This window comes from Pelodiscus sinensis, chromosome 1 (genome assembly GCF_052426305.1).
Source record: "Pelodiscus sinensis isolate ZL-2025 chromosome 1, ASM5242630v1, whole genome shotgun sequence".
Lineage (NCBI taxonomy): Eukaryota > Metazoa > Chordata > Testudines > Trionychidae > Pelodiscus > Pelodiscus sinensis.
The window spans coordinates 349900051-349927316 of NC_143052.1; the positions used below are offsets into that span (position 1 = coordinate 349900051).

General features: G+C 44.0%; 3 protein-coding genes across 3 annotated transcripts; all 3 read right to left on the reverse strand.

Moving 5' to 3' along the window:
• Positions 1–3739: 3739 nt before the first annotated feature.
• LOC149526018 (maestro heat-like repeat-containing protein family member 2B) lies at positions 3740–6378 on the reverse strand. Its single transcript, XM_089779390.1, has 4 exons — positions 6136–6378; positions 5496–5692; positions 4066–4203; positions 3740–3857 (listed from the first exon to the last, which is right to left on the reverse strand). Exons 1-4 carry the CDS (start codon positions 6310–6312, stop codon positions 3740–3742), a joined length of 630 nt encoding a protein of 209 aa, XP_089635516.1. The 5' UTR covers positions 6313–6378.
• Positions 6379–6555: 177 nt separating this feature from the next.
• LOC142823583 (maestro heat-like repeat-containing protein family member 2B) lies at positions 6556–15579 on the reverse strand. Its single transcript, XM_089776678.1, has 5 exons — positions 15515–15579; positions 12945–13068; positions 11422–11531; positions 9175–9327; positions 6556–7971 (listed from the first exon to the last, which is right to left on the reverse strand). The coding sequence occupies exons 3-5, from the start codon at positions 11428–11430 to the stop codon at positions 7702–7704; spliced, it is 432 nt and encodes a 143-aa protein (XP_089632804.1). The 5' UTR covers positions 11431–11531; positions 12945–13068; positions 15515–15579; the 3' UTR covers positions 6556–7701.
• Positions 15237–21413, reverse strand: LOC149526019 (maestro heat-like repeat-containing protein family member 2B). The gene is made up of 7 exons (XM_089776673.1): positions 20934–21413; positions 19626–19778; positions 17838–17960; positions 17344–17423; positions 16749–16884; positions 16484–16579; positions 15237–15619 (listed from the first exon to the last, which is right to left on the reverse strand). Exons 1-7 carry the CDS (start codon positions 20973–20975, stop codon positions 15440–15442), a joined length of 810 nt encoding a protein of 269 aa, XP_089632799.1. The 5' UTR covers positions 20976–21413; the 3' UTR covers positions 15237–15439.
• Positions 21414–27266: the final 5853 nt, after the last annotated feature.

Consider the following 27266-nt stretch of genomic DNA (forward strand, 5'->3'; position numbering starts at 1 on the left):
TGGCAGCTTTCATGAGGCCTCTCTAGGCAGACCTTGAAAACCCACGTTTGTGACTCCTTTCCTAGGTAGGGTGTAGAAAGATTTTGGGGCACAAACAGATTCCTAGAACCACCAGATGAGCCTCTAAAATAGCGACTTAGCGTAAATGTGAAATATGACACAGACGTTATAGCAAGGCTGTGGAGAGGGAGGATGCTCCAGTAGTTAGCAGCCTAGGACTTAGGAGGTTCCAGTTCAATTTCCTGCACCCTCAAAGACTTCCTAGATGATGTTGGGCAAGTCACTTAGGCCTTCTGTGCATCAGTTTCCTGTTTGCAAAATGGGACTAATAGTGTTTCCCTGCCTCACAGGGGTATTGTAGGGATACATACTTTTAAAGAGTTTTGAGGCACTCAGATACTACATTATCATTTTGAAGTACTCAGATAATACAAGTTTCTAAAAGGATGTTTTAAGGAAGATGGAGAAAAATTGTTCTCCTTGGCCTCTAAGGATAGGATAAGAAGCAATGAGCTTAAATTACATCAAGGGAAGCTTAGGTTGGACAGCAGGAAAAACGTCCTGCCTGTCAGGGTGGTTAAACCCTGCAATAAATTGCCTCAGGAGGTTGTGGAATTTGCATCACTAGAAATATTTAAGAGCAGGTTAGACAAACACCTGTCAGGGATGATCTAGACTGTGCTTGGTCCTGCCGTGATGGCTGGGGATTGGACTCGTAGACCTCTCAAGATCCCTTCCAGTTCTAATGTTCTATGAATCTATTATTCTACATTAATGAGAATCTAAGATAGATGTTAATGTATTTGTATGTTGCTTATTTTATAGTATTAGGACACTAGATTCATTTAGAAGATTTGCTGAGCTAGGCCAAAATCAGGAGCTGTTGGTCAGTATTAGCCCTAGGAATTGTCAGAAAAGGTCTAGTAATTCAAATTCTATGGCTACATCTACATTGGCATGATTTTGCGCAAAAGCAGCTGCCAGTCTACACTGGCGGGGAGTTCTTGCACAAGAACACTGACATTCTAATGTCTAAAATCAGTGCTTCTTGCGCAAAAACTATGATGCTCCCGCTCAGGAAAAAGCCCTCCTGTGCAACTGTTCTTGCGCAAGAGGCCAGTGTAGACAGGCCACATTAATTTCTTGTGCAAGAAAGCCCAATGGCTAAAATGGCCATCGGAGCTTTCTTGCGCAAGAGAGCGTCTACACTGGCACGGATGATTTTGCAGAAAAGCGCCTCTTAGCACAACAGCACATGCCAGTGTAGACGCTCTCTTGCGCAAATATTCTAACGCAAAAACTCTTGCGTTAAAAGTATGGGTATGTCTACAGTACAAAGTTAATTCGAACTAACAGCCGTTAGTTCGAATTAACTTTAATAGCGGCTATACACACAAACTGCTAGTTCGAATTTAAATCGAACTAGCGGAGCGCTTAATTCGAACTAGGTAAACCTCATTCTACGAGGAGTAACGCCTCGTTCGAATTAAGTAGTTCAAATTAAGGGCTGTGTAGCCACTTAATTCGAACTAGTTGGAGGCTAACCCTAATCAGGTTGCCCTGATGGCCACTCTGGGCCAAACCAGGGAAACTTTTCTGCCCCTCTCCCAGCCCCAGAGCCCTTAAAGGGGCATGGTCTGGTTACAGTGCCTGTGCCAGTGGCAAGCCTGCCAGCACCCAGCCAGCAGACCCTGCACCTGGCATGGCATGAGCCAGCCACCCGCTGCCACCCAGCCCTCCGCCTCTTCCCAGGACCAGGCTGGCGGCTCCTAGGAGCCTGCCCAGGGCCACAAGAGGCAGGCGCCCGCCTGGTCTAGTGCAGAGATCGTGGACATTATCGAGGTTTGGGGGGAGGCCTCCAGCGTCCACGACCTCCACACTAGGCACAGGAATGCAGCCGTCTAGGGCAGGATAGCTGCCAGCCTGGCCACCAAAGGCCACATCCAAACCCAGGAGCAGGTTTGCATGAAAATCAAGTTGTTCCAGTGAGACCCCCGACCCTGAGCCCTGCGCTTAGTACATAAGAACATAAGAATGGCCGTACTGGGTCAGACCAAAGGTCCATCTAGTCCAGTAGCCTGTCTGCCAACAGCGGCCAACACCAGGTACCCCAGAGGGGATGGACCGAAGACAATGACCAAGCAATTTGTCTCGTGCCATCCATCTTCAGCCTTCCACAAACAGAGGCCAGGGACACCATTCCTACCCCCTGGCTAATAGCACTCCACGGACCCAACCTCCATGAATTTATCTAACTTCTCTTTAAACTCTGTTATAGTTCTAGGCTTCAAAGCCTCCTGTGGCAAGGAGTTCCACAGGTTGACTATAAGAAGAACTTTGTGTGAAGAAGAACTTTCTTTTATTAGTTTTAAACCTGATGTCCATTCATTTCATTTGGTGACCTCTAGTCCTTATATTATGGGAACTAATGAAGAACTTTTCTTTATGCACCCTCTCCACACCACTCATGATTTTATAGACCTCTATCATATCCCCCCTCAGTCTCCTCTTTTCTAAGCTGAAAAGTCCCAGTCTCTTTAGCCTCTCTTCATATGGGACCTGTTCCAAACCCCTAATCATTGTACTTGCCCTTTTCTGAGCCCTTTCTAAGGCCATATCTTTTTTGAGGTGAGAAGACCACATCTGTAGACAGTTCTGAAGATATGGCGTACCATAGTTTTATACTTCCCCTCCTCCTTCTTCTCCTGGCTTCCCCCTTCCAGCTCCCTCCTCCCAGGTTTCTACCTCCCCTCTCCCACCCTCTTTCTTCCCCTCTCCCACCTCCTTTTCCCAGTCCCCCAGAGGTTAATCCCCCCCGCCCCCAGTTTTGTTAAATAAAGAGAGTTTCTTTTTTTGAACACGTGTCCTTTATTTTTTACATCAGGAAGAGGGGGCTCGGGAAGGGTAAGTGGAAGGAGGTGAGGGAGGAATGGGGCACGAGCCCCCGATGGGGAGGACTGGGGTGGCTCTGAGGGCTCCTCGGGGTGGAAGCTTTCCTGTAGGGCCTCCTGGATCCTGATAGCCCCCTGATTGACCTCCCCCGGATGGCAGCCTGCGGCAAGTGCAGCCGGGCTGATGGTCGAGTGCTGAAATGTGCCGAGTGTGGGCATTCAGGGCACTCCAAGACAGGACTGCTTTGATGTCCCCATCGAGTTAGACATGCAAGCGGGGAATCCTGAGAACTGTCTGTCCGGGGTGGGGGTCAGGTCTTTTTAAGCACAGCCCTCGGCTAGCCTGAGGAAGCAGCTCCACACCTTAAGTCCTAACCTGATGCCCTGACGGCACTGGTTCTGGCCAGCCTTAACTTCGGTTCAGGGTCCACTCAATGTGGACATGCTATTTCGAATTAGCAAAATGCTAATTTGAATTAGTTTTTAGGTCTAAGTGCACTCATTCGAATTAGCTTATTTCAAATTAACTAATTTGAATTAAGTTAATTCGAATTAGTGCTGTAGTGTAGACATACCCTATTTGCGCAAAATCTTGCCAATGTAGACGTAGCCTATCTATATCTTGCTCACTCTCTCTTAACCAGCAACTAGAATAGGCAGCTAGGCTAGGCTAGTATAGGCCCCAAAAATAACAAAGAGAAAATGATTAAGAAAGGTGTAATGAAGTTCCTTATGAGATTTCCTTATAAAGGACACATTCTACTATCTAAAATGAATTCCCATGAACTGAACTGTACAATTCCCCAGAGAAAGGTAAACAACAGATAACAGCCTAATGGTGGAACTGCTCATACCTGAGCAAAGAAAGCTGTGCTGGTGACTCGCTGGTTTTCTGATGGGGAATTTACCCAGGGAAGGAGGCTCTGTATGATCTCCACTGTTATTAGTCCAGATCTTTGCAGAACCCTGGAAGACAAAAGGAACCACTTATGGGGCAGACTGTGCACTTCAAAAGCTTAGCTGCTATGACCATACAACTCTAAAACCTACGCATGGAAGCTCTGTGTTTCTCACCCAGGGCACCCCGCACAAAGCTATACCTGAAAGTTCCCTGTCAGTCACTCTATTTGTTGCCAATCCCTGAGGATGAAGTGCTGTCTCCTAGATCTCTTACCTCACCAGCAAACACACCCCCTCGTGGTGAGTCTGCGGATTTTCAAGAAGCATCCAAGTTTTCTGCTTCCAGAGAGTTCTTATCAGCTTCTCATTCATAGCCTTGAGAAGCACAGCCTCTAATGCTTCAATAGAAAGCCTGGGGGAAAAGAGGCACAGAACTGTAGTAACCAATAGAAAGGCACAGCCTAAGCAGTCAGGAAACCCCAGTTACTTGTCAGGTCTGTTGTTCATTGACAGTTCATCCATTGACAGTATCCTGGGGACCACTGTTTTTGGAAGGACTTAATTCCAGGAGGTATTTCAGTCTCATACATCTCATATTACTAGTGTTGCTATGGACAACATTTTGCAGTCACTTTCTCCTATCTGCAAGGTGTATGGGCACTAGCACAGTACAGTAATATGGAAAAAATACACAACCAGACCCCAAAAGCTGGGACACAGAGAGATTAGTGATCACTAATGGTTATTTTGGGGCCCTATGTCCAGCGAGATGTGACAGGGTGCTGAGAGCTTGTACTTGGGGTCAGCACTCTGGTAACTACTAGTACTAATTAGCTTCCCCAGAGAAAGCCTAATTGGATAGAAATGTACCTGATTGCCTGGCTAGAGTGGGGCTATAGAATCAACAAACCTATTATCCCATTAATAAGGAATCTGCCTAAAGGGACACCCACAGGAGTGTTTGAGGGAAACAGAGAGCAAAAGAGACAAAATGCTAGAGGCATCTAGATAGACTTATGTGTAGTGCTGGGGAGGAGCCGGTGGTCGTGGTACATGTAGGTCTCAATGACATAGGGAAGGGTAGGAGAGATGTCCTGGAGGCCAAATTTAGGTTGCTAGGAAAGAGACTGAAATCCAGGACCTCTATGGTGGCATTCTTGGAAATGCTTCCAGTTCCACGCGCAGGACCAGGTAGGCAGGCAAAGCTTCAGAGTCTCAATGTGTGGATGAGACAATGGTGTAGGGAAGAGGGGTTTGGATTTATCAAGAACTGGGGACACTTTTGGGAGAGGGGGAGCCTATACAGGAAGGATGGGCTCCACCTAAACCAGGGTGGAACCAGACTACTGGCACTAAACATTTAAAAGGCTGTAGAGCAGTTTTTAAACTAAGAGATGGGGGAAAGCCGATTGGTGGGGAGATGCAGGGAGACTTCTCTTAGAGGAGAATCCGTTGATAGAGATTCTCTAAGCTGTAGTCAGAAAGAGAGAACAAAGAGACTGAGGCCTGAGGAGGCCTAGATAGTAGTGTTTGTGTTGCCAGAGGTTGGTGGTTTCAGGGAACTGACCTATAGCAAGCACAAACAAGACTTTCTCATATTAAAAGCAGGTGATGGTAAGGTGCCTCATAACCCTGAGAACTCCTGGGGAGTGTCACACAAATGTACTGGGATTCTCTTTGTTTTGCTCCCTTTCTTCTAATTACCTGCAAGGGTTGCCCTCACATAGTTGTTGTCCTTTTCTAAATAACCTCCTTCGGCTGCTCATCCTGGGCAAAGGCATCTTTTGTCCTAGGGTTTGGCTGATCTGCTGCAGAAGAACAGTGAACAACTCCGGGAACAGCTCCTGCACAGTTTTGCTCAACTGCAATGCTGACACCACTTCAAAGATGGCACATGTTGCCTGAAAGGAGAGCATGGTAAAAGAAGAGGTCTCTTCCTAACACTATCACACTCTCTCCCCTTCTGATACCTGCTGGACTAAATTCCCACTCCTGTCACTAACTTGATGAATGACCGAGAGCAATTCACTCCATGTGTGCCTTAGCGTCCCATATCTGTAAAAATGTGTACGACCTATCAAGGCATGTTATGAGTTGCACAAAACATTTGCAAAGCACTGTAAGAAATCTGATTCAAAGACTTTCTAATTGCCAGATATTATTAAGTGAATCAGCCACATACTCTAAATCTGCCATCTGTTGTTCCACAGAAAGCACAGCTGGAATCCAGGAAACAGTACTTCAGAAAAGAAGTGCCCATATGACAATATTATACCACTCATCTAGCTTTCCATCAGCATGTGTGTCACAAGGCAGAGAAATACATGTCTGTCGTCTAACTTACTGTGAGAGGTTCAGCAGCTGCTAAATGCAGGTCAGTTTCTGTCTCTGAGGTCGTGCTTCCTTCTTGGCTTGTTGGAGTCTTTATTCTTTCTATTAGGACCTTCAGGACTTGAGGGGCGAGCAAGGGATCTGTCCCCAGAGATCTCCACAGCTCAGTGGTGTCACTGCAATTTAACATAAGTTATATGTGACCCCTGGAGACTTTTGTGGCTCTGACTATATGCATCATATTCAAGTAAAGAACAAATTTTCTCCTTGACTATGATCAGGGCTCACCAACCGCGCTGTCCGGCGATCTGTGCATGCACAGATCGCCCGAACCTGGCTCTTCCAGGTTACAATCTACACGCCATGGGTGAGTAGATTGTATTATTTGTCAAGCCCTGCCTATGATGAGCAAGTTCAGAGTGCTGTCCTCCTTATATGGTCCTCATGTTTTACATATTGAGTTTCTAGTTACAGAACTAAGTTAAGTTACATTTCAGGTTACATTTCTACAGTGCATGACTATTTGGGGATCCTGGAGGTATCCCGAAATAGCTACCCCACATTTACACAAGCAGCCCGTTATTTTGAAATATTTTTCAAAATAATGGGCACACTATTTTGCCATCCCAATAAACTTTGTTGCATGAGGGATAAGGGATAGCTTGAAATAGCACATTATTTCGACATTTGGTGCTGTGTAGAAGCGCCACATTTCAAAATAGGCTATGCAAAATATGATACGCAATTTGCAGAGTGCATATTGTGCATCTTATTTCAAGTTTAGGGTGCTGTATAGACACAACCCTAGTCTTACTGCACCATAACCATTAATGCTAGACTTCAGAAGGAAAGGACACAGAGCTCTAATCACAGTTCCTGTTTTCCTACTTCTCAGTAGATATGGAATCATGAGCATGTGATGCCCAAAGATCTACGGCCTGGGAGACAAGTTGAAGAAAGAAAAATGATCTTCCTACTAACTGGATGTACAACTATGAGAACAAATATTTGTGGCTAGCCCATGACCTCTTCACAAATGGCATTCCCTGGCCTCTATTTGCCAGAATGGGCATGTTCTGTTCACTCCCTATGGGGCACCTGGCATTGGCCACTGTCTGAAGACAGGATCCTGGGCTAGATGGACATTTGGTCTGACCCACTACAGCCGTTCTCATGTTCTTAGATTCCTGCACTGATGACTGATAATTCAGCTAGGGATGTTTGAATGAAATGATAGATATGCTTACCACCCTGTCTTTAAGTACCAAGAATGACAATTCCATTCCAGCAGCCATACCCTTGCTGATACCAAAAGCCTGGTGCCCTATCCTTGCTAATCAGCCAGGAATTTGGATTTGAAGCTTTCATGCTACCAGAAAACGAACAGTCACTGGCAATTTCCAGGGTGATGTTAGTTCAGGGGTCTGGAGAGGCCAAACTCCACTCCAGTGATGCCAGTAAAGGGAAGTCTTTAGGATGCCAAAGCAACTATTAATTAATGGAAACAGAATGACACTTAATTTCTCCCTGCACCCACCTTGACATGGTCTTGGACCTTTCTGCAGAAAGACCCAAGCTATTAACCTTTAGGAATTATCTCAAACTGTCTGTGGCTTAAATGAAGCCTTACATCTTCCAGTGAAGCTGTGGGATCCATGGTTACCAAAATGAACACTGTAAGGAGCAGTATATACCTGTCCATCGGCAGATGTTTGATGAGGAGGCTGAAGATCACTGCCTCTAGGTGATGGTGACCTAGAATGGACACTGCCTCCACCAGGAACTGCCTCAAGCTACCCTGCTTGATGGTAGGCATGTGAATGTATATTATACTCAGGATATCTGGCACCTGGACAGAATAAAACCAGAAAAAATGTCCCTTTTCCATTCTCTCCATTCATTCTGCAGAACCAAAACGTTTATTTAGTCGTTTAGCAATTTGCTGTTCTTGTAGAAAATCCTCCCTTCAAAAAACAAGTATTTAGACATGGCTGCATAGATTTAACCCACAAAAATTATACATATCTCTGCCCATACCTGGCTGCAACACCAGGTTAAGACATGCTGAGGCCCTAAGCTATGTCAAGTTAAAGAGGCCTTATTGCATTTCCAAAAAAACATGTATTATTCTAACAGAAAGGACAATGAAAATAGAAATAATCAAGTTATCTATCTATCTATCTATCTGTCTGTCTGTCTGTCTGTCTGTCTGTCTATCAGTACATAGGCAAAGAGGCAAGTAAAAACTAGTAATTTTGGGGTATTTTTAGAGACCCCTCATTATCTGAGGCCCTAAGATGTAGTTCACTTAGCTTGTCTCTTGGGGCCGGATATTCTCTTTTTGCATTTTACTCGGAGTCTAATTTTTCCAAGCCTTTCATGGCTGGAAACTGTGACAACAAGATAGACAAATAATCAAGCATCTTCCTTTTCCCTTGGGGTACGGCTACACTAGCTCGTTAGTTTGAGCTAGGTAGAGTAATGAGGGCAAGCAGAGTTGCAAATGAAGCCCAGGATTTAAATATCCCAGGCTTCATTTGCATGTTCCCGGGTGCTGCCATTTTTAAATCCCCCTTCATCCGAACTCCGTGCCTGCAGCTACACGTGGCACGGAGTAGGTAGTTCTAATTAAAGATCCTAATTCCATGAGGAGTAACTGTAGTTCGAATTAGGATCTTTAATTTGAACTACCTAGTCCATGCCGCATGTAGCAGTGGGCACGGAGTTCGGACTAAGGGGGATTTAAAAATGGTGGCACCAGGGAACATGCAAATGAAGCCCGGGATATTTAAATCTCGGGCTTCATTTGCAAATCCGCTTGCCCTCATTACCCTACCTAGCTCGAACTAACGAGCTAGTGCAGATGTACCATTAGATTATCTCTGTCTTCTGCTGTTGATTCCCCCGTTGCCTGACTCAGGATAGGAACACACATGGAATTACCTTCCAATCCCAGAGGGAGAAACAGCAAGACTTGTGTTCACTGCAAATGATGGCAAAGACCTGAAAGCCTGCAGGTTAGCCAGAAAAATCTCTCCAGCTTCTATTTTACCTCATCCAGCATGGCACCTCCACACTCCTTCAGGATGATCTTCATCCACAGACCGGCTGCTGTGGCACAGGAGGGGCTAGCAGACAGCATACCATCCAGTATGGCCTCAATAAAATCTGTGGCTTGTTCAGAGGGAAAGTACTTACTAACCACCTGTGGACAGATCAAAAACAGGAAAGATTGCAATGATAGTCGGCTCCAGTACTTTTAAGAAAGGAGGCCTAAGAGCTGTATAGGAAAATAATGTATTCATCAGCAAATTGCTAATTGGGCTCATATCTGGCAAGGCAGTTGCAATTAAAATTTTCTCTGTAATCTTTCTAGCTACCACATCTCTATTCTACACTAATAATATCAGGTTAGATCTTAGGTTGTACAGTTAGCACAACATTGTATGGGACAAACAGGATGTAAATTTCCAGTTTATATTCTATTATGTAACTGACATCTTTTCACAAAATATAAAAATATGCAAAGAGATGCATGCACACAAATATAGGTTCAGGTAAACATACAAGGTGCCAAGACTGGTTTCTCAGCTTGATATCCTGCTCACATATTTTCCCCCTGGATGGATGGATGGATGGATGGATGGATGTGCGCGTGCACATGCATGGGTATGTTCATGCAACTGTCTGGAATCTGTTTTTTACATGGCATTCATAGCATATACCTATGAAAAGCATGTTACTAATTACCCATGAATGCCTCACTCCCATAGCTCGCTCCAAGTGTGGAAAGACATCACGAAAGCATAAAACAATCATAGAATCATAGAATACTAGGACTGGAAGGGACCTTGAGAGGTCATCGAGTCCAGTCCCCTGCCCTCATGGCAGGACCAAATACTGTCTAGACCATCCCTGATACACATTTATCTAACCTACTCTTAAATATCTCCACAGATGGAGATTCCACAACCTCCCTGGGCAATTTATTCCAGTGTTTGACTACCCTGACAATTAGGAACTTTTTCCTAATGTCCAATCTAAATCTCCCTTGCTGCAGTTTAAGCCCATTGCTTCTTGTTCTATCCCCATAGGCCAAGATGAACAAGTTTTCTCCCTCTTCCTTATGGCACCCTTTTAGATATCTGAAAACTGCTATCATGTTCCCCCTCGATCTTCTCTTTTCTAAACTAAACAAACCTAATTCCTTCAGCCTTCCCTCATAGGTCTTGTTCTCTAGACCTTTCATCATTCTCGTTGCTCTTCTCTGGACCCTCTCCAATTTCTCCACATCTTTCTTGAAATGCGGTGCTCAGAACTGAACACAATACTCCAATTGAGGCCTAACCAGCGCAGAGTAGAGCGGAAGAATGACTTCTCATGTCTTGCTCACAACACCCCTGTTAATGCATCCCAGAATCATGTTTGCTTTCTTTGCAAGGGCATCACACTGCTGACTCATATTCAATTTGTGGTCCACTATAACCCCTAGATCCCTTTCTGCCGTACTCCTTCCCAGACAGTCGCTTCCCATTTTGTATGTATGAAACTGATTGTTCCTTCCTTAGTGGAGAACTTGGCATTTGTCTTAAACTTCATCCTATTTACCTCAGACCATTTCTCCAATTTGTCCATGTCATTTTGAATTATGACCCTATCCTGCAGATTAGTCGCAACCCCTCCCAGCTTGGTATCATCTGCAAACTTAATAAGCGTACTTTCTATACCAATATCTAAATCGTTGATGAAGATATTGAACAAAGCCGGTCCCAGAACAGACCCCTGTGGAACCCCACTTGTTATGCCTTTCCAGCAGGATTGTGAACCATTAATAACTACTCTCTGAGTATGGTTATCCAGCCAGTTATGCACGCAGCTTATAGTAACCCCATCCAAGTTGTATTTGCCTAATTTATTGATAAGAATATCATGCGAGACTGTATCAAATGCCTTACTAAAGTCTAAGTATACTACATTCACCACTTCTCCCTTATCCACAAGACTCGTTATCCTATCAAAGAAAACTATCAGATTGGTTTGACATGATTTGTTCTTTACAAATCCAGGCTGGCTGTTCCCTATCACCTTGCCACTTTCCAAGTGTTTACAGACGATTTCCTTAATTACTTGCTCCATTATATTCCCAGGCACAGAAGTTAAACTAACTGGTCTGTAGTTTCCTGGGTTGTTCGTATTTCCCTTTTTATAGATGGGCACTATATTTGCCCTTTTCCAGTCCTCTGGACAAGGGAAAATGAATGGTGCACAGCCACTAGGACAGTCACCTAGTGTCTGTTACCTTAGCCATTTCACAAGATGCTTGAAACAGAGCCTCAGGGTCTGGAGTTGTTAGTGCCTCACGGAGACATCTCAGCTCCTCCTCTGCTGACCCCAGGTTTGTGCACTGACCTAGGATAGAGAAAAGGAGAAAAAGTATGGCAACATTTAATAAAACTGAACCTCTGATCCATAGATAATCATACAGGAGGATCTATGGGGTATGTTATTACCAGCTCTGTGTGAAATTTTGGCCCCACTAAAGCCAATGATGAAATTCTTGTTGACTTTAATGGAGTCAGAATTTTACCATCAGGCTATGTCTAGACTACATCCCTTTTTCGGAAAAGGGATGTAAATTAGACGTATAGCAATTGCTAATGAAGCGGGGATTTAAATCTCCCCTGCTTCATTAGCATAAAAATGGCTGCAGCTTTTTTCGGCACGGAGCTTTGCTGGAGAAAAGCGCCAGTCTAGATGCTGATCTTGCGGAAAATTAAGCCTTTTCCGAAAGATCCCTTATCCCTCCGAAAAAGGGATGTAGTTTAGACGTAGCCCCTATGTCTGAAAGTTAACGGTAATGGCATGTGATTCATTGTGATTCATACAGGATTAAACAGGCACTGTATTCTGTGTGGAGCATCTTTCTCTGTATATCTGGTTTCAGTAGCCACTCTGCTCTCAGTATTTAAATCTAATCTCATAGTCAAGCACAACTCATGTAGATTGATCTGAGGTTCTGATTTGGAGGAGAATCCCTCCACTGAACTCTCATTGTAAAAGAGATGGGGCTGACCAAAAGCTTAGGTAGGAAACTTCACTCACTTCTAAATCATGAACTGTCTCTTTAAGGGAAAGCTGTCCTGCTCTGTCATCTCCCTCTCCCCACCCCACTCTGCAGAGGGGGGGCATATGGGCATATGGCGGGGGAGAGAGTGTGTGTGAGACAATGTGTGTGTGTGTGTGTGTGTGTGTGTGTGTGAGAGAGAGAGAGAGAGAGAGAGAGAGAGAGAGGGACATGCTGGCTGCCAGAGAAATCTTAGCAACAGTGCACTGCCTCTTTAGATAGGCACTCCATTACTCACCATACTTCAGACTGGAGCAGCACTATTGTATGTGTTCCTTTCCCCAAACTCTGCTCTGCAGAGATGATGACAGGGGCAAAGGGGTCACCCTGACTTCTGCACGTCTCCCTGCTCACCTCCCCTCCACACACCACTAGCAGCAGATAGGATGGAGCAAGGTCGGAGAGGGGCAGCTGAACACATGCTGCTGGCATGCTTGCTAATCAGCTGAGCGCTCCAGACAGAAATTCTGGGGAGAAGAGCAGATCTGGCCTGTGTGCTATATTTTGTCCACCCTCTAATATTTGCAGATTATTTATTATTTGTGCAGTTCTCTTCCAGCAATGTACTTACAAGGCCCCAATCATTCTGTTATATAAGTGTCGCTAACAAGACAGAAAGAATTACAGATGGAAAAAATGGTCATTACAACAATGAAAGAAAGTGAAGGGTTACTTACACCTGCTCATGGTCTCCTCACCTTGTATATTGAGCAGACAGTTGATACAGTCAACCACCCACTGACGCGATGAGGTAATTGAAGCACAGGTATATGGTGCTAATAGCCCAATCAGAGATCCAAAGTGATCAAAAGTTTCCTGAGGCTAATTAAAAAAGAATGAAGAATGAAAGTTCTCCGGCTATACTGGACATTATTTGCCTTCCTTATTGTGAACTCCATTACTGTACCTGGGTACGGCACATTGGAAAACATAATCCTTGTTGTACATGCAAATTGATGGGGTCTAAATTAGCTATAGCACTCAAGAAAAATCTCAGAGTCATTGTGGATAGTCCTCTAAAAACATCTGTTCAACACGCAGCTGCAGTTAAAAATGCTAATGGTATGTTAGGAACCACTAGGAAAAGGGATGAATAATAATACGATAAATATCATCATGCCACTGTTTCAAATCCATGGTTCACCCACACCTTGAATACTGCAAGCAATTGTAGTCCTCCAACTTAAATAAAGTTAGGTTATAATTGGAAAAAGTTCAGAGAAAAGCAACAAAAATGATATGGGATATGGGACAACTCATACAAGGAGAAGTTAAAAGGACTGGGACCATTCATCTTAGAAAAGAGATGCTTACAGGGGGGTATGATAGAGCCATATAGGAGGATCAGAGATGCATGATATGGGTGTCCCTATATCTCTGACTGCCTGGGGCTGGGACTGGACAACAGGGGAGAGATCACTCAACAATTGCCTTGTTCTGTTTGTTCCCTCTGATGCATATAACACCCACCACTGTCAGAAGACAGGCTACATGAACCATTTGTCTGGGGGATCCAGAATGGCCATTTATTTTTTATGTTCTTATCTGATTAAATAGAAATAGAAATTCAACTTTAACAGCCTGAGAGTATAAGAATGCATCTATGACACTGACACAGCCAACCTATGTGTGACCCACAATAACTTAACAAGCGGCACTGCAATTGTATCAAGACAAGTCACTTATATGTTATTTCAAAGGGTGTGTCTAGACTACTGAGTTTTGTCGACAAAAATGGACTTTTGTCGACAAAACTATACCTGCGTCTACACTACCGCTGAGTTCTGTCAACATAACGTCGACAGAACTCAGCAGTTTTGTCGATGCTGGTAAACCTCATTTTACGAGGCATAACACCATCTGTCGACAGAGTTCTGTCGACAGAAGGTGTTATTGCATGTAGGCTTGTGTCTAGACTACAGGGTTTTGTCGACAAAGCAGCTTGCTTTGTCGACAGAACTGAATGTGTCTAGACGCTCTTTGTCGACAGAAGTTTTGTCGACAGATACTGTCGACAAAACTTCTGTCGACAAAACCCTGTAGTCTAGACGTACCCAAAGAAAAGTCCTAGACTAGCGATCACCAACATCATGCATTTTGGTAATAGATATGAAAGGTAGATGTTATGTATTATTGTCTGTATTTATATCTTGCTAGAAGTTTAACATAACGAAATTAGCTTGTAGATTCCAATTCCTTTTCATGTCTTAATTGCCTTAATTATATGCAACTGTCTTCAGTTAACCTTAAGATCAAAGATATAAGATAGTACAAGAAAATATTTTTTACATTGCCTTCAGCTTAACTATCTGTGTTGTAATGGAAGACCACGATCGGCTAATTACCTTATGTGAATGACCATCACCCATTTACCAGTGTATGCATAGGAAATAGAAAATTAACTTCAAAACAAAGTACGACAGGAGATCTGCATGACCTAGTCTTTCTCAGGGAGAGATCCTGCTTAGACAATTTCTGTGAGGAGGCTTGCCAACCGGCTAGAATAGCTATAAAAGACAAGTTATGGGACTGATCTTCTCTCTCCAGTCTGCTTAAACTTTGAAGAGGGGACGTGTAAGCCATAGGACATAGATCTTTCAAATAATTATTTGGAATAGTCTGGGAAACGCATGGAAAAACTAACAGCCTTTGCATCTAAACTGGCTTTGGATGTTGACCGGTTAGCATGATTCCAGAGAGACTTTTACACGCCAGCCGTTTATTCCACCATGGTTGTGATCCTGAACTATGAAAAGTGAAAGTCATTTTAACAAATATCTATCACTTAACCATTTGTAACTCTCTTCTTTTTCCTTTTAACAACAAATCTTATATTCGGTTATTAAGGATTGGCTGATATTTAGGGAAGACCTGTGATTCATATTAACCTAAGGATAAGTGTCTAGTCCTTTGTGATTGGTGATTATATTAGACTTAGTTGTCTAGATGGGAAACAAGGTCTGGAATGCCTAAAGGGTACTATTGTTTGGTATTTTGTTAACCAGAGTAGAAGCTCTTTTCTTACTGGTTTGGTGAATCTAATTATAAAATCACTAGTCTGGGGAACTGCCTGCCCTGTTTCTTACAGTCTGGCCTGAGTGCTGTCACAGCACTATTATGGAAACCTTTCTCTTATGGAAGCAGAGGGATCTTAGTCACTTTGAGGCCCCAGCTGCAGGCCTAGTAGAATTTCTCATGCATTCACGTTGAATGTCAGATTTGATATAATCGGGGAAGTCAGCTCAAGGAAGAGTAGAACTATACTCACTGTGCTCTTAACTATCTCCTGATAGGCAGTTAGCAGCCAGACACTGGCCTGCAAGGCCCTTTCTCTCTCCCACTCCTTTCCTGAACTGAGCCAGGTCTCCAGTAGCTGTTGGCAAAGCAGGAGAATGGACAAAGTTAGTACCAGAAAATCCCTCCCAAACGTTTCTTTTAAATAGGTTTGATTGTCACTAAAATCCCTCTCCAAAGCATTTAACTTCCATATAGCAAAAGATTTATATGTCTCCAAAAAGAGACCCTTGTATATACAAGTCCCAGGGACCAGATTCACCTCTGGTGTACGTAACTCCATCAAAGCCAAAGGAGTTACATGAGAGATGAGTCTGGCTCTGTGTATGTGAGGGCTTCTGTAGACTGTCTGATGGCAGCTGTCTAGCACATTGCATGCAGTTTGGGGTCTGGTGCTGTGTTCTCTTTCCTGGACAGCTTCTCCCATGCTGAGTGGCAAATGACAGGAGCATTTCTTTTTATTTAGAGCAGAGAAGTCTCCCCAGCCCAGCTCCTTTTATAACTTTATTTTCATACCAACGTTGCACCTAACTCCCCTCCCCTCAGCTCTTCAAACTATTCTGTTTATGTCTGAAGAGCAGGAAGTCTTTGGTGAATGAGTTTCCATACACAGAGCTTAACTCAATACTAATTCATTCCTTTTACAAGAGGTGATCAGTTCTCGCCGGTCCTCTTGAATTTGGTTACTGCACTGATGATTTTCTTTCCTGTCCATGTAGTGTTAACTATACTGGAAAAACTAGATCTCAGTCCACCACTGGCTTAAAATGGAACAGCTCCCATGGATTTCAATGGGACACATTCCCACTTACTTCAGGAAAAAATTGATGCTTTCTCCCTAAAATTCACCTGCTGCGGAAAATTCCTCCACAACAGAAGCTTGAGCATCATCCCTGCTATAACACAAGAAACAATTATCACCCTGGTCCTATGGGCTACTCACATGAAACATTTCCTGGAACCAGTCTGGGGTTGGTTCTTCCTCAAGCAGGATCTTCATTAGCTCACTAAGGGCTTCTAAGGAGCACTCATACAGCAACTGAAACCAGAAGAGAAGGAGCGAGGCTCAACACCAGATAATTTCTGCGGGAGGTGGAGGTGAAGTTAGCCATGACTTTGCAGGGAGGCCGTGTGTGGCTGCTATCACCCAGTGCTTGCTGGGCAGAGATCTCAGTGGAGTCTGCCAGAGGGGAATTGGTGTCATATACCTCTATGTGCAGAGTATCCTCTAGTTTCTTGCCTTCCTCTTTCATCTTCTCCAAGGGAGGAAGGGGAAATACACTTTTGAAAGACAGATCAAGGATCTCACGGTTTTCCTCAAGGGTCAGAGATGGTTTGAGTTTGCTGTCAGAAGACAGAAAGAGAAGTCACGTGTTAGATTCAATACCATAGCCAAGTAAAAAATGGGTTAAATGAATAAAGATTATCCCAATCTAGAACCCCAAATGCAAACAGCCCTTCACTTTGCAGCTGTGCACCTCTTTGTACCTCTGTTAATTATTTGCTCATCTAGAAGTAAAGCTAAAACTTCAATTCCCTTTTTAGAGAAATCCACCAGCTTCCTTCCCCCTGCCAGCTAGCCAGACACCTCCATCCCCACCTGAACTCTTCTCCGTAGTATGGCATGCCCCACAACCTCCACTCTTGTGCCTTTCAAGCACAAATCTCCAAACAGACATGACGCATTCAAACCCTCAAAACAAAAACACCATGTGAGCATCAGCCTGCTCCCAACCTGACACTCATGAATTAACAAATGAGAAGACATCACAATGCCAAGAAATCTGGCATAGAATATCCTACCACAGCTGTCCAATCGCAAAAATTGCCTTGTAACGAACTGGAGACACCAGGGAATCCAATGGTTCCTTTTTAATGAAGTCCTGAAATGCATGAACAGAGACATAAAAATAGGAAGTGGGTTTGAAAGGCAGAGAAGCCTCCCCCTCACCTTCTGAAACAGGGCTTTATGCCAGACCTGTAAGAAACAGACACTGTTTCAGTGGCTCTCTGCCTCAGAAATGGACCGTAGAGTCATCTGCTATACACAGGTCAGCAAGCTGTATCCTGGTAACTCATCAGACACTATCCATTCCTTCCAGTTACAGCCCACAATATGCCAGCATCCCGGCCAAGCACAGTGGACCCAGCATTCTGGGTGCCAGGCAGGTAAATCATGACACTGCAGTAGTATAGCTACAGCCAATGGAAAGAATAACATCTACCTGGACAATCAGTCTCATTACATAATAACAAAATCCCTTGTAGCTCAGGCTTCAAAGTTCCTAATCACTCACCATCATGTAAGCAAGGAGCTCCAGTTTGTAAGAGAATTCAAATGCCTGGGAGTCTCCAGTCTTCAAAACTGCACAGCTAATCTCTGTTGCATTCTGGATGAGGGTTAATTTCAGGTACATGTCCTACATTTCCAGGAAAAACAAGAGGATGTGGGTGAGAAACTGAGAGAATCAGATTCCAGAAGAGTAGAAATTAGATCTAGACTCAGGACAAGTGTCTGCAGACCCCAGAAGACAGAGAACCCCAGCTCTACACCCATCTCAGAAAAAGAAAAGGCCCAGGTTGATCAAGTAAACTCAGGTCCATTTACACAGAGTAGTCATGACTCCTGCTTGATGTGGGAGGGAAAACAAATCTTATGCAATTTAAACAAGAAACTTGTGCATAGTAAATGCACAAGATACGAGGGCAGATTATTTAGAATTTACCTTGTTCGTAACATTGATCCCCAACACCTGAAAAACAAAATGTAAAACCGCTACTAGCAATTTCTATTGTGCCACATTATTCACATTCTACAAATATCCTGGTTAATGAATATGAAGTAGAGAGAAATCACTATTACTGAATCTTCCAAAAAAGCAGGAAATGTGCCCAGTCTGGGTGTGTTGCAGTGGACAATATCAGGGGCCATAGTTCTTAATATTTGTATTTGTGAACTACTGGAAAATGTCAACTTGGTTCATTTGTGATCAACTTTTTTTGACAATGAGAGTCTCAGTTAGGCTAAGTCTAGACTACAAAGTCTGAAAAAGATACGCAAAGTCTGTATCTTTCTCTGCTTTTCTTTCAAAAAAGGCTTTTTCGAAATTTGGAAAAACCTGCTCTTTCAAGCCATCCCTTCCTTCCTCATAAATCAAGGTTTACAGGGATGGTGAAAGAACGCATCCACTTTTCCAAAAAGTGGATGCGGCATTACTTTTCTGGGATACCTCTGGTATCCCGGAAAAGTCCTGCAGCCTAGACATAGCCTTAGACAGAGTAGACTGGAATGGCAAAGTGATGTGGAGAGATTAGAACTATGCACTGAGACCAGAATCAGGGCTGGCAAGTGGACAGCCATATATCTAAGGAGCAGAAATAATGAGCAGGCAGACAAATAGGAAGACAGATATGGGGAAAGGGAAGTAGATAGTCCAAGAAACAGTGATAGCAAATAAACTAAATACAAGCTAGCATTATTCTCCCTTGAGTAGCAAGAGGTAGAGCTAGATACTCATACATATTAAGGAAATTAAGGTGCATCGACAGGTCACCCTTACCTCGAAATAGCTTATTTTGAAATTTGGCATTGTCTACACAGCAACAAATTTTGAAATGAAGCACTATTCCAAAAAGTCCCTTAACCCTCGTGGAACAAGGTTTACAGGGATGTTGGGATAGTGAGCCCGTTAGATTTCAAAATAACGGGCGCACTCAAAAGATGCGGAATAGCTATTTCGGGATACTTCTGATACCCTGAAATAGGTTCACAGTGTAAACATAGCCTTAGAGTGTTATACTGCACAGCCTGAGTGTGACTGCATCTGAAATACTATGTAACTGTGACCTAGAGAATTTCAGAAGAACACAGAAAAACTAGAGAAAATACAAACAACAGCAACAAATAAGATATTTGTTACAGCTCACACTCCATCCATGAAGGTTTTAGATTTGATGCACATGACAAACGGTTGTTCAAAGGAGATTTTTAGAAAAATAAGCCCTCTCTTAGTAAACTCAGGTCCAGTGGAGGCACTGATCTAACTTCAGAGTAATATCCCCAACACTTATGCAAAAACTCTTACTTGGCAACCGGTTCTATAATGGTGTAGGATGTTCTCTGTGATGTCTGCCTCCACCCGAGACAGAAGTTGCTCTTTTGGAGCATGCATAGCGACTTTGCTGTATGTCAGCATCAGCGTGCTGCGGGTCTTGGCTCTTTTCCCATAATGGTAGTCCTGGACAATTGGAAATGTCACAAGAGACAATTACTTCTGATTCATTTTGCCTTGAAATTCTGATCTGTTGCTGACTGAGGAATTGCTTTTGGCAGCGATAATAGCTTGTACTTGAAAAATGTATTTAAGCAAAACCATAACTGCGTGAGGCAGAGAGGTATTGGTGTCTCAAACATACTGATTGGATAATTCTGACACAGAGAGCCCAAAGTTTTGACCCTACCCCAGTGAAATAAATGGGAGATTTGTCATTGACACTGATAGGCACAGAATTAGGTGCTAAATGATATGCCTAAATCTGCACAGTGAGTAAACAGCAAATCTGGCAATGGTGGCCAAGAGACCTAATATGCTGTTTTATCCTCTGAATAAATGGTTCTCAACCAAAGGTACGCAGAAGTTTTCGAGGGGGACAGATCAGATCATTTCGATATTTGCCTAGTTTTAGAGCAGACTACCTAAAAAGCACTAGCAAAGTTACAAACTAAAATTTCATACACACAATGACCTATTTACACTGCTCTATATACTGCACACTGAAATGTAAGGAACATATTTATATTTAAATTAATTTATTTTAATTGGTATGGCATATGAAAATGGGAAATTAAGCAATTTTTCAGTAATAGTGTGTTGTAACACTTTTTTGTATTTTTATGCCTGATTTTCTAAGAAAGAAGGTTTAAAATGAGGTGAAACTTGGGGCACACTAGACAAATCAGATTTCTAAAATGGGTCTATTAGTGTGGAAAGTTTTAGAACTGCTGCTCTAGAGCACAGGGTCCATAACAGTTGTCCAGAGAGCAGGTTGGTTAGTCACATGTTGCTTGCAACACCTCCTCCTTTACAGCTACTAACCTGGATTTAAAAAACAGCTACAAATACATTCAACACTTTTCCATATAATTAACTGGTATAGTTCCTACACACTGTGCATAGGAGAGGCATTCAAGCCATGAAACATCAGATGCTAAAAATCAGTTGAGAGAACCATGGATCCAGACTGTGCTCCTCTCTACTTAAATGTAAGCATCACACAGAGCACATCCATTGGGGGACAGTGTTAGCTGACCAATGAGACTCTACCGGGGGCAGGAGATACTGTCTCTAGTTTAGAGGGAGAGGAAGTTTGAGAGAACCCCCTGGCTCCTTTACCTTCAGGCGACCAATAAACCCAGAAATCTGAACTTTGTTCATTGCTGCCCCAAACTCCTGAAGTATGTTCAAGATGAGGTCCAAGTGGCTCTCGGCAGAGAATGCAAGGATGGAAATGACTCCCTGTTACTCAAGAAAAATATTGGTTAGTGAATCTGACCAGGTGCCCAATAGACCCCACAAGTCAATTCCTTTCACCCAAAGTAGTGTAAAGTGCCAATGGGAGGGGGGAGCAAAGGGTGAGTGAAATAGCAACAAAGAGGACATGAAGCAAAATGGCATCTGTCCCAGGACAACTGAGAGCTGAGTTGCCCAGGGGACATTCAGAGGGTACATGATAAGGTAGGGAGAGGGACAGGGTCCTTACCAGTCTATCAGGGGCTTCCATGTAATCTGCTGTCTTCAGAAACTTCTGAATCTGTGATTTAATATGGACCAGGTCCTGACAAACTGCCAAGCAAATTCCTAGTGCCTTATACAGGAAACACTGAAAGAAAGAGGCCAGCATTGAGATATCAAGAATACCACATGCTTGTCAGTATAGAACCAACCCAGCAACACACACTGACACAGGAAAAAACAACCGAGCCAAGACCAAGCACCCCTGCTGCAGACACATCCCATCATCTTCCGCCACCCAGTTAGGGAACAATTCAGTACCAATAGTTGCTCCAAGCAAATGCCAGGAGGGGAAGAGCAGGGAACAAGCAAACACAAATTTTATACACAAAAAAAACCAATGAAGCAGAGAGAAGTCTCATGCAGCCCTCCAACAAGAATTCCAAGAGCAATTAACTAGAAACTAAACCTTAACAGAGAACAAACCTTCTCTTTGGAGGGGCTGGCATAGCTGGCCATCTGCTGGCTCAACTCAAAGCTTAGCTGGCTGCTCCAGGCATTGTCATTTATCTGCTCCAGAGATGTTCTGAGGAACTGTGTGTAAAACAAGAGCTGGTTTATTGAAAGAATTTTTGGTTGGGGCTTGAGAGTTTTTTCCCTTCCTTGATCTCTGTTGTAACCATTCCAATATTCAGGTGTCATAGGAAGATTATTTCCCTATTGAGAACTATGAGCATTGACCACCCAGACTTCCTCTGCTGGTTGTTCTTTAACCTTTGCCTTATGATTCTGCTCAGTCCCCAAACTCAGATGCACAGCAAATTGGAGAATGAGATCTGACCATTGATTTTATAGCAGACAGAGGCTAGGTCTAGTGAACTTTGATCAATGGGCCATCATTAACAAAGAGCCAAGCACCTTCTCTGAAGTGCTACAGACTCTTCGTAACACTTTCTGCGGGTATGCAGGGTTGTGAAGTATCTCACTACCACCTGCCCTTAGCATGAGGAAGCATTCTCTATGCCTGCCAGGTGTCAGCTCCTGACTCTGCCAGACACAGGAAATGCAAGCACACCCTTCTCACCCGGACCCAGCTTTGCTGTCCTGCAGATAAGCAATAGGCATGCTTCAATCATCACACCCTCTACATATTCCCAGAAGGTCCAGCCCCTGTTCCACTGGACACTCCCAGAATTCACAGGTTTACTACTTACCACCTTACTATTTTCACCTCAGCATCACTGATCCATTTAACACATCGCTCTTAGGTGCATATACAGTGAAAATAAGTAGAATTTCATTCACAAAGAATGGAAATTTGAGAAGCAGCAAGCAGAATTAATGTAAACAAAGATTACATGAAAGTAAAATCACCACACACTTCCTAAAGGTTAAACTTAGACAACCAAACATTCCTCTGTCTCACAAAGGATAGCTCTCCCAGCTTGAAGCACCCAGACCAAATGTGATCCTCCTAAGTCAAGCAAGCTGGCAGCTTATTCCCTAGATGAAGGATAACTGGTACAGGATACCTCTGGACCTCCCAAAATAGTTTCAAGCATCTCACTAGTAAACAGGTATCCCCTATTGTTTGGTTTTCTTGGATAGAGTCTCCTCTGGAGACTTTGCAATTACTTAATTAGAATTTTCTCAGTCGATTAACATCCATTGTGAATAATTACTCAGCCTACATACAGCCAGACAAAGTTGCTTTTCACCTTCTGGTGACCAGCCTCAACTCATAGACCTCAAAAACATAAATTTTCAGTATACATCCAGAAGTAGTATTCCCTCTAAGGCTACGTCTAGACTGCAAGCCTCTTTCGAAAGAGAACATCTAGACTGCAACCACTTATTTCAAAAAAGCGAGCCGTTTTTTTGAGAGAGAGCACCCAGGCAATCTGGATGCTCTCTTTCGAAAAAGCTCCATTTGCATTCAATAAAGCCTTTTTTCGAAAAAGCCCCATTTGCATTCAATAACACCTCTTTTCAAAAAAAGGCATTATTCCTTGTAAAATGAGGTTTACCGCAGTCAAAAAAACTGCTGCATTCTTTCAATTTAATTTCAAAAGAATGCAGTGGCAGTCTATATGCAGAGGAAGTTTTTCAAAAAAAAAGGCCACTTTTTTCGAAAAAACCCTGTAGTCTAGACACACCCTGAGATTTCCGATCCATAAACGGAATGAGTTTTGTCTTGTGCGCTGCTGTGGCATCTACCAGTTATTAACATACATATAGATACTGTATATATATGCAGTCTTTTTCTTTGTTGAGACTGCCATCATATTCTCTCAAATCATAACTTTTTAAAAAGTGTGCAGAAAAGAAATGTCTGTTCTTTTTAAAGTTTGCAAAACATTATGGTGATACTTAAAATAGTGTGCATTCTAACCTACTTGAAAAAGCACATTTGTACAATTAAAAAAAAAACCTCTTAAAACCCCCAAAGCAGTTGAAATTTTAAAAATTCAGGTTTTTTCAGAGAGCTGTAGTTGTGAAGACTCTTTAAAATGTGAAGCAAGTGCAACTAAGAGACATGGTGATAGCTGCACGTATTTTCAGAAAATCATAAAAAATAGCTCTGCTACACGTGAATTGCCTTATTTGGGTCAATCATGAATTAAGTTGGATGCCCAGTGATGATATTTAAATGTATTCATTGGTTATTGTGTTGCTCATACAAAGCATGTAATATAGTGAGGACATCATTCATAGTCTATTCTGAAAGGCACTTCACTTTGGTCTTAGGAGTGAGTGGCAGCTGGTTACCATAATTTATGTCTTCAATTTGACCTGTAAAGCCATCAAACCAGAAAGAAGGAACAGAGCCTGAGGGACTCTTGATCCCTACCAAGAGAAGCCAATCCCTCAGGGCCCAACAGAACTGACTAAACTGGGTTTCTGTGCCCAAAGTATCTAGTACAAGCCAATTCAGGAGCCAAGCTTGAGTAGCTCAGCAGAGCCCATACGTCGCAACATGAGGAAATTAAACCCAAGATGCTTGCCAGATCCCACTGCAGTATCCAAACTCCGCTGAAGGGATAGCAGAGGACTGAGGTATTTGTGATGTTACTTGTTTGTGATGAAGGTGATCGGTCCTGCCTCAGCTTATTACTGGAAAGTTAGGAGGGCGGCCAAAGCCACCCAAACAGCTGCTGCTGGCAGCCACCACTGGCCACACGGCTCGAGCCCCGGCCGTCCAAGCAGCTACCCCTGGCCACCTGGCCCCACCAACGGGGCCATGGTGGCCTGTCCACTCCAGCTGGAACTGGAGCAGCGAAAGCCTCACCATGCCCTGGCTCCAGCCGGAGCAAACAGGGGCAGGGCAGCCTGCTTGCCATCATGCGGCCCTGCTAAACTGCCTCTGTCACCGCTCACCTTCCGATCCAGCAGGACAGTGAGAGGTGAGTGCTGCTGCGTGGCTCTGCAGGCGAGGTGTGTGGGCTTAAAATTTGTTGTGCGTGGCCATGCAGACACGCAGCTTGTAAGGCCTGTCCAGAAGGCCTTATATATTATCCATCCAGACATTTTGCAATGATTATGATGATCAGTGTGGCCAGCAGAGGCTTTACATGATACTCTTTGATGAACTGAAATGTAGAGATCAGCTCTAGAGGATCCTGGTAATTCTATGCGCCCCGCAACCTCTGTCAGTTTCCAAAGTCATATCCTCAACTCCCATTGAAGTCAGCAGGAGATCCAAATTTTGAACAGCAGCCAGGTTATACTGGAAACCTCACAAGAGAGCCTTCATGGAGACATATATAGGTCCGTGCTGATCTACCGTCCATCCAGTTCCTTCATGCCAGCCTACTCTGACAGTGGGGAGGAGTGGGATTTGGAAAGGACATGACCACACATCTCGAACAGCAGTTACAAAAAGGTAGGTAACTGGTTTGTTTCTTTTTCGAGGGCTTGCTCATGTCTATTCCGATAGATGACACCCAAGCAGCTCCCATGGAGGAGGAGGCCAGAATTAATTGAAACATCACATCACCCCTTACCTGTTGGGTGATGGTGTGGTGTGACATGACGGTGCAAATAGAGGAACACGTTGCTGCCCTGCAAATATCCTCAATGGGAATCTGTAGGAGGAATGCTGCCAAAGATGCCTGTGCTCTGGTGGAGTGAGCTGACGGCGCTGGAATTTTGGCAAAGTAATAACAGGAAATATCCACAATGAAATACACTGGGATGAGATGAGAAGTCCCTTCATTCCTTCAGCCATGACAATAAAGAGCTGTGGTGATTTACAAAATGGCTTTGTGCATTCAGTGTAGAAGGCTAGGGTAGGGTCTGTCTGGCACATGGTTGGCATGACGTTTTGGGAAGAAAACCAAGAGGAAAATGTCCTGGTTTAGATGGAAGAGGGAGACAACCTTGGGTAGGAACACCAGAAGCGGACAGAGCTGCACTTTGTCCTTACAAATGACAGTGTATGGAAACTCATAGGTAAAGGCCTGGAGCTGTGAGACCTAACTAGCCAAGGTTATAGCCACCACAAAGACCACCTTCCAAGAGAGGCAAGCTAGAGGGCAGATTGCTAGGAGCTCAGACAGCAGTCCCATAAGTCTAGAGAGGACCAGGTTAAGGTCCCACTGTGAAATGGGGATGTCTGACCTGGGGATACAGCCTCTCCAAACCCTTAAGGAAACATCCCAGCATAGCATTGCTGAACAGAGATCTTTCCCCAGCCCCAGGATGGAAGGCAAATAACCACTACGTGGACGTTAATGGATGACAGTGTCAGTCCCTGGCACTTTAGGTATAAAAAGTAGTCAAGCACAAGGGAGATGGAGGTTTCTTGTAGGGGGATGTACTTTTGGAGGGACCAAACTGAAAATCACTTCCAGATTGTTAGGTATGTTGCCAAGGGGAGGGTTGCCTCCTGCCCAACAGAACCTTTCTAGTGGAGTCTGAGCACTGTAGCTCGAGCTGGTTTAACCATGGAGTTTCTGCACCATGAAATGGAGGTGCCCCAGGTGAGGGTGCTGTAACTAGTGATGGTCCTCGGTGATGAAATCAGGATATGGAGCAGAAGGATTATCGGTCTGTCTACAAACTGAGCCTATGCTGCTGCAGCTACACTGCTGCTATGAGGATGAGTTCCGCCTTGTCCTGCCAGATCTTGAGGAGAACCTTGTGTACTAGAGGAAAGAGCAGAGACATGTACACCAGGTGACTGGACCACGATATCTTGATTGCATCTGCTACCGATCCACAACTGTGGGTCTGGAAGGAACAGAACTGGATGCACTTATTGTTGCTCCTTGTGGCAACCAGGCCCATTTAGGGATAACACCAACTTTGGAAGACAGAAAGGACAATATCTGTCCTGAGGAACCATTCACGGGTGTTGACTGAGCAGCTGAAATGGTCTTCTAGGTTGTTTTGCATCCCTGACGGTAAGAGGTGAACAGGTAGATGTGGTGATCTACACCGAAGTCCCACAGGTGAAAGGGTTCCAGGCATAGACGAGAGAAGCAAGCACCGCCTTGTTGGTTTATGCAGGGCATCACTGTGGTGTTGTCTGTCAGTAATGAGACGCACCTGCCCTGCAGTTGGGGAAGGAAGGCGAGGTGAACTGCCCTGAGCCCTCTGACACCAATGTGCAGCAGTAGTTCTGACTGTGACCACAGGCCCTTAGTTCTGAGCTGCTCAGGTATGTCCCCGCAGCCTGTATCCAATGCATCCAGGACCAGAGAAAGAGAGTTGGGTTTGGCAAAGGGCACTCCCTCACAGACCCCTGAGGTTGAAGCCACCAGTTGAGACATTCTAGATTAGAACTAAGGTGAGAAGGGTGGCCAAATTATGCAACAAATCCTTGTTGGGCTCGTACACTAACCAGGCCTTTAAAAGGCAAAGCCACAGCGTGGCATGCTATAGGACAAATTTGCAGGCCTCCATGTGCCCAAGAAGCCTCATGTAGCTCCTTTCTGCAGTGGTGGTGAACCACTGGAGGCTGCCAATGAGGTCTATGATGGTGTGAAACTA